The sequence below is a fragment of the Gobius niger genome (assembly GCF_951799975.1).
Source record: "Gobius niger genome assembly, chromosome: 3".
NCBI lineage: Eukaryota > Metazoa > Chordata > Actinopteri > Gobiiformes > Gobiidae > Gobius > Gobius niger.
In genome coordinates, this window is record NC_136854.1 from 22140903 (window position 1) to 22152037 (window position 11135).

The 11135-nt window shown below is 42.0% G+C and overlaps 1 protein-coding gene across 1 annotated transcript; it reads right to left on the reverse strand.

The window, feature by feature from the left end:
• Positions 1–2783: 2783 nt before the first annotated feature.
• On the reverse strand, positions 2784–10892 carry ptpn9b (protein tyrosine phosphatase non-receptor type 9b). Its single transcript, XM_079552737.1, has 13 exons — positions 10771–10892; positions 9161–9304; positions 8838–8927; positions 8624–8748; positions 7395–7500; positions 7201–7311; positions 6246–7111; positions 6076–6172; positions 5930–5999; positions 5760–5838; positions 5431–5581; positions 5151–5358; positions 2784–5058 (listed from the first exon to the last, which is right to left on the reverse strand). Exons 1-13 carry the CDS (start codon positions 10801–10803, stop codon positions 4835–4837), a joined length of 2304 nt encoding a protein of 767 aa, XP_079408863.1. The 5' UTR covers positions 10804–10892; the 3' UTR covers positions 2784–4834.
• Between the last annotated feature and the right edge of the window lie 243 nt (positions 10893–11135).

Genomic DNA, 11135 nt, shown 5'->3' on the forward strand with positions numbered 1-11135 from the left:
CTACTTCTCTGTCTATGTTGAGGTGGAACCCCAAAACCACCCCACTCAGGGGAGATGTCCTATGAAAGTGGCATCTCCAACAACAAGATCCATGAGAGCTCCCATCTAAATCAAGTTCTAGCCACTCCGGCCATGACCACAAAACCCCAACCCACGTATGAGTGGGTGAAGTCTAGATACAGCGAGTGCAGCACCACATGTGGCACTGGTAAAGAACAAACAGCTTTACATGCATGCACAAAAAGATATTGCACACTCACTCGTTGTGTTGTTAGGCAGGCGGTACATGCTCTGGGACTGTGTTGAGAGAGATTCCCAGGCAACTGTCTCCTCTGATCTTTGTGACTCTGCTCTGGAACCAACAAAGTGGCAAGAGGACTGCAATCTTCAGCCATGCCCCGCATAGTAAACACACAACAAACACACTTTCATTTTGATCTTTCTGAAGCTAAGAGGTATCAGGGCATTTGAACATGAATTGTAAATTGCTTGAGCTAATTCAATCAAAATTATTTAATTGGAAATAAAAGTGAAGAGGATTCGGCTACTGATATTTAGCAGAAAATGTGGAATTAAGTGTGTGTTAAAGTGTGTTTTCTTCTCCTTTTGTTTGCCTTACAGCTGGGATTTTGGGGAGTGGTCGGAGTGCAGTAGGAGGTGTGGACCAGGCATTCAGCAGCGGCAGGTCCTCTGTCGCCAGGTCACTCAGGTGCACACCAACGGCTCAGAGACCTCCACGACTGTGACACCAGAGCAGTGTGGCTCCACCGATATGCCTGAGACCAAGTCTGCCTGTCAGCTCAAGATCTGTAGCCACTGGGAGGTCCGGTCTGAATGGAGCCCAGTAAGTGACATAATAACGAGATCGACAAATTCAAAATATCTATTCTCAGTACACAACATTGCACATCTGACAGTGTTCAGTGCCATGTGGAGTGGGTCAACGCAGCAGAGAAGTGCTGTGTGTCAGTAGCCAGGGGGAGCCTGAGCCGGATGAGGAGTGTAATATGAACATAAAGCCTGACATTCTGCAGAACTGTGACATGGGCGCGTGTGCTCGCAGCTGGCTCACTTCACTGTGGAGCCAACAGGTGGGGCTCCACTTTTGGTCAGAGTAAATGTTAAAAATAAGATAATATTCTTGATATGTATTGTGTGCACAGTGTACTGCAGAGTGTGGCAGAGGGAACCGAACTCGGACAGCCGTGTGCCTTATGGACTATGTGACAGATCTTCCTCTGGGCAGCTGTGAAGGTGAAAGACCACCAGAGGTGACAACATGTGAGACGGGCCCCTGCCAAAACCGCCTTGAGTGGTACACTGGGCCCTGGGGCCAGGTAAGTCAGAAGTACCTTCATTAGACTGTTAATGCTTAACCTTCTAAAGTATAGACATTATTTCTGCATATGTCTCAATGTTTGTAATCTAGTGTTCTGCAGACTGTGGAAATGGAACGCAGACCCGCAGTTTTGCTTGTATTGTGACTAATAATGGGCACATGGAGGTGGTTGACCAGGCAAAATGTGGCAGTCTCCCACGTCCAATCACAGCTCAGGTCTGCAATCTGAAGCCATGTGGAGTCCAGTGGTATGTCTCAGCTTGGAGCGCAGTAAGTGACGTATCGCAGCGGAAACCAGTGATAGAACTGTTCTATATCTGTGTTGCTGACTTTTCCTGTTCCTCTAGTGTTCTCGTTCCTGCAATGGTGGATACCGTGTGCGTGAAGTGCGTTGCCTGACTGACAACATTGCACCAAGCGAGAACTGTGACCCACACTTGACCCCGGACAGTCGAGAGGAATGCAACAAACAGCCCTGCCTCGCAGAGATAGGTAAGCTTCAGCAGTTATAGTGAAAACATTATTCTCACAGCCAGATAAATTACTTTGCAAAATTTTATGCACTATCACTTTATGGAGTGATAGTGCTGTTTATGATTTATATGTACATAACTATACGACACCTTTCCCTCCTTTTCAGATCCTCAGTGCAGTGACCAGTATCACAAATGCATGGTGGTCGTTCAAGCTAGACTCTGCATTTATCCTTATTACAAAAGTGTCTGCTGCGCTTCTTGCTCCCGAGCCCAGAAAACCTACTCAGCCACTATTCAGAAGAATAGGATACGGCGATGACAAATCCTTAAACCCATAGGTGGTTAGAGTAGCAAAAATATTTCCAAGTTTCCAAGTATAAGCATATTTCTAAAGAATCCATCAAAATAATTATAATTGTAGTGATTAATTTTCATATATCGAAGAATTTGAAGAGCATTTTGTCACTTACAGATTTACTCACAGTGGAATGGAGTGACCAAATGTTGCATTGCAATACTCAAGTACTTTGGATAAACTTACTCCATAGTTACATGGTTAAGTAGTACCCGCCTCTGCGTAAAGTACTTACCCTTCACCAAATGGAAAAGCTCATTAAAAACATGCTGAATAAATACTATAACTCACCACAGCTGGAAGGACTCCCAAGACAACAGTAAACAAAACCTATTACCAGAATGTGCTGTACTTAAATCCATCAGGTACAGTACATTATCCATCTTTCTAAATGTTTTATTTTAACAAACAAGAGTGAGTTATGAAATCACACTGGTTTTGTTGTTCACTGACAATCTGGGAAAGTTTGTGAAAAGAAAGATAAAGATGAATGTTGTGACTTTTGGTCAAATCAAGCTGCAGTTACATGAAGCTCTATAATGATGCACAGCACGTACGTAGTTTTGTGTAGGCGCAGAGAATATACAAACATACATTTATAGTAATACCTTTGCTTTAATGGAACCGCTGAAGTGACAGCATGTAAAAGGCCATAATTCAATCACAAGAACTTAAAATACAGAAAGTAACATCAAAACCACTGATGACAAATTCACATTGCATACTTTCTTGTAAAACAAAATGCAGCATGGAACCAAAGCTCTCCACACACACATGCATTTTTCCATCTGACTATTGAAGAGATTTGTTCTAGTGTGAGTGGAAGCAAGACTGCGCTGTTAGGTCCACTGTTGAAACTGTGTAAAATGAGCCTGGGCCTTTGGCATGAGGGTTACAGGGTCCACATTCACCAAAACCCACCACAGTCTGGACTCAGTTGCTTGGACGTGATCACCCCAAAACATTCAAGGCTCTTTCAATGCTGCTCTTAATGTTTATGGCATATTGTTTATGGGACTGTCCCAGATATCTGACACAAACAAGAACCGTCTACATAGCACTTTTTACCTATTATATTGTCTTGTGTATGATGCTCCCCATTGCTCTGGCATTGTAGCTGTTCAGTTGTATGTGTTAAAAAAATAAAATAGTAACTGGCAACTGACATATTTCGCCAAATTTCATTAATACAAAAAAAGAGAAAAAAAATCACACGATTTGTGCATGTTGAATAATTGTATGAAAAGTCGTACCAACATTCACCAATTTCATTACTATAGAAGTTTACAAAGACATAAATATTGCAGGTTAATACAGTAAAATAAAAATAAAGTTGATATATTTTTTTTTATAAATGATAATTTACTTGAGGCAAACCCAGAAACAGATCTTTAAAACTAGGCAAACAACAACAAAAACCTGAGGTCAAATGATAAAGTATATAAACATGTCTCGCTCACATTCTGCAGTAATGTGCAGTCATTTGTTACAAGCACACCAAGTGCAGGACTATAGGCAAAAAAGTCCTGTTCAGGGCAGACAATGGTAGTATGCAAGGGACTGCTCTGGATGTTAGTTGAACACTAGTTGGTCTGTGAGACACACTAAGGAAAATGTGAAGGCACAAATTGGAGGCAGCTTATCTCCAAGTATTCAACAGAAAAATTGTATCCAGGAAGATTTAAAAGGCAGGGGTGAAGGGAACGGCTAGTTTTGTAAGAGGTTCATGTCAGACGACAACAGAGACGAGGCAGTGGACCAGGTTAAGGCCAATTTACCGAAGATCAACACAATGAAATGCAGTTGTATATTAAATCTGATGATTACACAAAAATATATAAACATTTTTAACAAAGTTTTGTGAGAACCTGATCGCTACATGAATCTTTTTTCACTATGTTAAACTCATTGAGGGGGTGGGGGGGGGTGGGGGGGTGCGGGGGAGGCCGGTTCACTCTTTTCTGAGGTCATTACACACACAATTGTATAAAGGTATGTCACAAGAATATCCATACATGGGCATCAGTCTAATAATCCATAAGTACATCCAAGCATTCAAGGTGAGGACTTTGGTTTATAAAAGTTAGTCTATGTAAGATATAGGAACAAACGGAAACTGCACCCTAGAAAAGAAGCACAAGGAAATTAAGAATTAGAAATGTTTACACACCCATCTTTCAGTTCTGAACACCAGCATTCCTTACATTTTCTGTGTGTTCTGATGGCAAACATCGTAGGGGTAAACAAAGAAACAAGTACAAAAAGGAACTAGGACCGAGTTTGGAGGGCTTTAAGGGGTAGAGTTCAAGTTTGTCATTCCTCATGTGCAAGTCATATAAAAATGCTACAACCCATAATTTGTTAACAATACTTAAGGTTCAGGACAAGCCAAGTCACCTTTAGTTTGCAAATAGAAAGGGGCTTGGAAATTGGCAGGACAGCTCCATGATCAGCAACACAATGCAGTCTTTTCCCCTCTGCTCCATCCATTTATGTTTTGGTAGAGTTCATAGGTGTCTGCATTATACAGGACCTCAGTCAATAAGTTCATCCTGCTGCAATTGAATAAAAAAATTAGCGCATCTGTGGATCCGTCACTCGAATCCCTTGGATTTCAGCTTAGGTTTGCAATGTATAATGTAGTCCAATGATTCCATCAGTCTCTCACTCACTGTCAGTCTCTATGTCTGAGTCAGACCACTGCACTGGGCTCAGTTTGCCGTGGCGTTGGGCATACTCTATGACTGCAGTATAGCAGAAATAGTACTGGTCCCAGGTCTGAATGCTAAAAGCCCTCTGTGCGCGCATTCGGCGGACAGTTTGACAGACATCTACAGTGCCTATGTCTTCTAGACGTGAAAGGCAGATGTCCAGTGTGCAGAATGTACCTTAAAAACACACATACAAAAACACATTTTAAATTCATTATTATGGCACTGGTATAAGTATATCCTTGAATTATAGTAAAACATGTGCATACCCGTGCGACCGATGCCAGCACTACAATGGACCACCACTGGAGGTCCTCCTGGAGGTCCTGTCCAACTAGACCCCATGTTTTGTACTGCTGCTGTCTGTCTCTGAAGTACATGTTCACGGAAATCCAACATTGCCGAAGCACTTTTGGGCACTCCAAAGTCAGGCCAGCTTACATACAGGTAGTGATACACCTCTCGCCTTTCGCCAGACTGCGAGAAATGGATAATTTGCTTGGTTCAATCAGGATTTTAAAACAAAAACAATATTCTTATAATACGTACCTGTGTGTTGTACAATTCTAAATGGGACAATTTAAAGTCCTGAAACACCTGGATATGTGTATTTTTGACCAAAAAGTACTCGTGCTGCTCGGTTCTACCCTCTTCCAGAGGCCAGTACTGACCACATTTGACACGGCCACGTTCTACCACCCTAACGAGAAAAAAACACATACTCAATGAGCTCAAATAAGCGTATCATAGTTTAATTCATTAAGTATTGGATTAGGTCTGGGATATTTCATATTCAGTATTTATTCAGATTTGTGCTGATTTTACAGACATTTTTGGAAACAAACATATAACACACGTAAGTGATTATGTTGTCTCACCTTGTGGTCATAACTATAATTAGTACCATCTGTTCCCACACCATGCGCCAGAAGTCAACAAATGTTTTTGGCAGAGGACCTGAGGGACACAAAATTTGTTCAACTTTGCTGTTCAGCACTTCAGATTGGTTTCTCTTGCAAATTGTAAAGATGGCTGGATTGATGCTCACCCTGAGTAGCAATATATGCATTTCTTTTTTTGTATCCATCCATGAAGCTTGCATTGATGTAGTCTGATGTCTGCAGTCAGAATATTAAATCACACTGAGCCAACAAACAACAGTATCCATTCTAAACTCAAGAGTACAACACTTACCTCATCCTCACTATCACAAAGTTGGGTGAGTCGCACACGGGAGTGGTCCAGGCAAAGCACATCACTGTATCTATTCTTTATTTGATTAGCCAGTTTCCTAAAACAGTAAAACGTGCAGTAAAGTTTGTAAATTTACACTAAGAGTTATACTGATATAGTGGATGTCTTACTTTGAATAATCAAAGGTCCCTGCCGGTGGCTCCTTACGGATTTCCTCATACTCCTGGTAGATCCCCTTCTTCTTTTTTCTTTTGACATGCTCCACCAGGTCAGGCAGTGTCATACCTCCCTGATCAGGCATGTGAACAGACTCCTCCATGCAGCACTCCTCTCCTGAGGAGGACAGGTGCGGGGACTGATGCGGAAGACGAGGCAGAGACTTCTGAGGCAGAGGAGGAACTCCAACCTCCCCCACAGCCCCTGCCACATTGTCCTCAGACTTATCCTCCTCAGATCTGTTGGTCGAGCTGCTGATTTTGCCATCAGACATATCCAAGTTATCTTTTTGGGAAAGGGGTGTGTCAGGAGGCGTATCAGATTGTGGGGGGGCATGACGTCCACGGCCATTCATGTTAGCGTTGGGACTAGAGCGACTGTTCACAGCTGAGCCATTCCAGTGTTGGTGATTTCCCAGTGGCCTGTTGGCAGCAGAATTTGGGGCCGGTTGGTAAAGGCCTGAACCTCGAGTCCTGCCCTCCACACTGTCACAGTGGTTCTGAGGGTTAGCATTGTTATCATCATAGCAATTGGAGTTTCCCACAACATGTTCAGAACCTATCTGTGTATTAATGCAGGTGTGGGTGAGGTCAGCGCCAGCGCTGGACTTGTTGCACTCCAAACTGTAGGAACGCAGAAGACTTCCCACACAGTCATGAGAGTCCTGCATCTGAGTCTCGCCCTGAAGAGCATTTGTTTGGATATTGACACAGGACTGGATCCATGCCACATGGCTATACTGGGAGGTTCCTCCCAGATGCTCCGGGAGAGAGGAAACAGGGATGTGATTGGCTAACTCGTGGGCCCTCACGGTGCATACCTGAGTATAAAATTATACACATTTCAGTCTACACTATTACCTTGTTATAATTCCATGCAGAAGCATGTATTGCAGAAAAATTCACATACCCTTTCTCTTAACTTCTCACGGACAAAAAGCCGTAGAACTGCAAATGGAGCCCGAAACCACAGTGGTGATGAGACAATGAAGACACACTTCAATCGAGCTGGGAATGCTCCCTAGACAGCCAAATGGTAAAAACATCAATAAGAGGGAGTTATATTAAAAGCACATGATTCATGAAGCCATTTCAAATATTTACCTTGAGCAAATTGAGGATCTTGACACAGAGCTCATAGTCAAAGTTTCCGTAACTCGAGTTGGTCATGTCATAGATAAATATGAGCCCATCTCTTTGCGTTTGGATACTACGGGAAGACAAATTATTGCAATTATTAAGCTGTCTCACCAGCGGTCATTTAATTATCTAAAATAATCGACATATTTAATTTTTTCTAGATTGACCTGGTCTTATCGATTCAAACTGATGCCTATGCATCACCTTTCAAAAGGGATGGCTATCGTTAGGGATTTGCCAATACTGCTAATCTTAACAATACTCCTTATTGATCCGGTATTCTATTTATACCTTTTTATATATTTTTTTAGAATAAAGGGAAAAAACAAATAATGGCTATTAACCTCTTAACCCCCATTTTAACAAAGTGCATTTTCTCCAGGTCGGCTTTACCCAAATCTAAAAGCTTCTTACAGCCTACAGCCCAGTGTAATGCCTCATTTGAAAGCTAAGATCTACAAAACTGATCTAAGATTTTTCCTCAGGTTTCCACGAGTTGTTGCTGCGTTGTTGTCGTGTTTTTGCTACTTTTTTGTCGCTTTTTTGTAACTTGTTGTGTTTTTGCCGCTTTTTCATTGTCGTTTACGACCTCAAGTTATTTTCACACTTTTTTCAGGAAGCTTTTAGATTGGGGTAATATCTGGATACTTGGATAATGACAAGAGAAAATGTGCTTGTGTAGGTGGGGGTAGACACAGCTTGTCTGTGGATGTAAATCCGCTGGTCATTAAACATCACCTGTGGCCTGTGGTGCGTGTCAGCCTCCCGCCAGAAACACTTGTTCCTTAACTTTTTTGGTTATCGGGTAACTTTGTGAATGAAGATGAAAGCACATAACTAAGTGAGCGATTGAGTTTGTCTCTAAAAAAAACCCCAAAACTTTTGTGTTGTTGTAAAGCCTGTTTTGTTTGTGACTTTTGACTTAGTACTTTGTACGAAAATACTGGAGGTATGTTTGCTGCGCACCTGGCTGTCCCTGCCTCTCTCCTCAGAGCCACGTGCACGACTGGAGAGGGAGGGTCCACATCGTTTGCTCTCATGCGAAGATGAACAGATCACATGCAGGGGCAGACTTCTATGACCGTATGACTTCTACCGCACCAATAAGAGGATTGCTAAGGCGGGAGCTTTCCGGTCCAGGTGGACAGACGTGTCCTGGGGCCTTTATGCCATGTTTTGGTACGTATTCCTACCTTTCAATGGCTTTGTCAAGCTGATAGATGATAGCCTGCAATACAGCCTTGTGCGTTGTGGCATCAGGCCTATGAAGGCGAGCAGTGAAAAGTGCTAGAGCAGCTCCTTTTGCATCTCGGCCAGGCTATGAGAGGGTTTAGGTGGAGGTAAAATGTAAAATCAGCATAAATACGGATACATAAATGAACTCAGAATAAAAGGTTTGTCACTAACCAAGACAGTAAACTTTCCACTCAGCAGCTCAGAGCGAAGGGGCTCCTCATCAGGGTTGATATTAATGATTCCCTCTTTGATTCTTGTGTTCTGATTAAGACAGCACAGGACATTCATTCAAATTCAAAAGGGATTTTTTTTTTTACATATATTTGTAATCAGTTATATAAGTTGATGTAACAATAGTTTTAAAACAGAAAGCAAAGAACACACTTGTAAGTGTACTGTGGGGTGCTCAGTTTACCAGCAAAACAATCTAGAGTCCTATAATAATATAACTATTAAAATGAAAGTAAAACTTTAGGAAATGGATAAAAAAGTACCTTGTATGCTTGAAAGAGGTCAATAGCTCTGGAAACATCAAACTTGCGTGCCATAAGAAACTTAACAGCTGTAGGTTGGGACACAAGCCCAGCACTGTGTGGCAGCTCTCTACTGCGCACTTCACTCAGGAACTCTTCAACAGCCTGGGTGACAGAAAAAAGTATAGTAAATGATCATTCCAATGTTTTAGTGACAATATCCGGATCTACTTTTGTAATCACGGATCGCATACTTCTACACCAGATGCCCTTCCTTTTGAAGCCAAACACATTAATCTGAGTGGGCAATGAGCTTAAATGTCCTAATAAAAGTATGACCTGTCCAGGACACCAATCAACACCCTAGATCCAAGACAAGCACTTAAAAAATAACATATGCCCCAATAGAGTTTGAGATCAAATGTTACAAACTATCAAATAAAACTACCTTTTAGGGGGACATTAGCAAACATTGACTATAGACTAGAATGAGCTAAAATAATATTAAGTATTGGAAAAGAGCCATGACACAACTCCATTAGTCGGCAGGTCACCATTGTTAAATTAATCTAAAACAGTGTGTCCAAATGTACGCAATTATGCCAGTACTTTAAAGTATTTATAAATTATGGAATCTGTAGGAATCCCACAACTTTTAGCAGGTTTAATAAGACAACCCTGAGCTATATGAGCACAACTAGAGGAATAATCACCGAGACAACAGTGCTGGCCCACCAAGTAATCTAGGACCAACATAATTTGCTTCAGCCGACAGACCCAAACAGGCCCCATGTGCTCTGTATTACTCAGTCTAAGCAAGTTGTAAGATCCACATCGAAGTTTTAATAGTACACGTTCGTGCTAAAATACCATGAACTGATGACGAATGTAGGATTTGCGTATTTTCAAAAGCAAAGAGTATGTGTTTAATGACAGTGATATGGATGACCCATCCCCCTTACTAGAAAGTCACGACAACAACATTGCTAAGAACTGGTAATAGCTTCGTTTCTATGTATTGTCGACCATAAATCTGACTGTCAGAGAGAGCACAGCAAACCAGGTCCGACTGCGTATGAAGAAGTGTAGCTTTGGTAAACGGGCCAACAAATAAAATCCCCTTCTTTTGTTGCTCACACACGAAGCGTTATTACACCAAAACAAACATAACAACCAAGATTAAACAAAATCCTAAAAGCCTACAAAAGCTAGCATTAGCAGGGCGCATGTGGTAGCTGCATAGGCAACAGTGCCGTTATTTACAACACAAAATTCAGGGTGTGAGAATACTTCAGTAAAATGACTTGCGCATACGCCCAGTATGACATTAATATGTAACAACTGCTGAAAATGTTATAATCCGTGTGATGGAAAGTCACATTTTAAAGGGACTACAGCTAATAGCATTCGCTACTCTGTTAGCACACGCTAACTGCTGTCAGTCACACCAGAGTCACTCGATTCAAGAGGCACCAGGGCCATGGCAGTTTACTAACGTGCAATACTGCTATATTCAACCACGTGGCATGATTTGTGCCAACAACGGCCACGAAACGCTATTTGCCCAGTTGGAATGTAAAGACAGTTATTTGGATGGATAACTTGAGAAAATTCCAACAAGTTAACCTTACCAGCTGCTCCTGAGTTGTCAGGGCTTCCGCCATCTTGAAGCCTCCGCAACGTCGCAGCAGCGGGCGCGCCCACTACCCCTCGCTCACGACTCGCAGTGGCTTTGCCCGTCGTTTCGTTTTAGAAACATAATTTAATCTAAAAGCCCTTTATCGTGTTCTATTCGGGGGTTTCGATCGAATTTGGGGCCCGTCGTATTTGTTTTTCACGTAAAAAAAAAAAAAAAATCCTAAAAATGTGTGTGTAGACTTTTAGTAGTTCAGGAGTTTCCACCGTAGAGAAAAAGGTTGTTCAAGTCGTCATCAATCCAGTACAAACGACGACTTCTGAGCAACCGGATACAACCAGCTGCAGCAGGATAAATCCA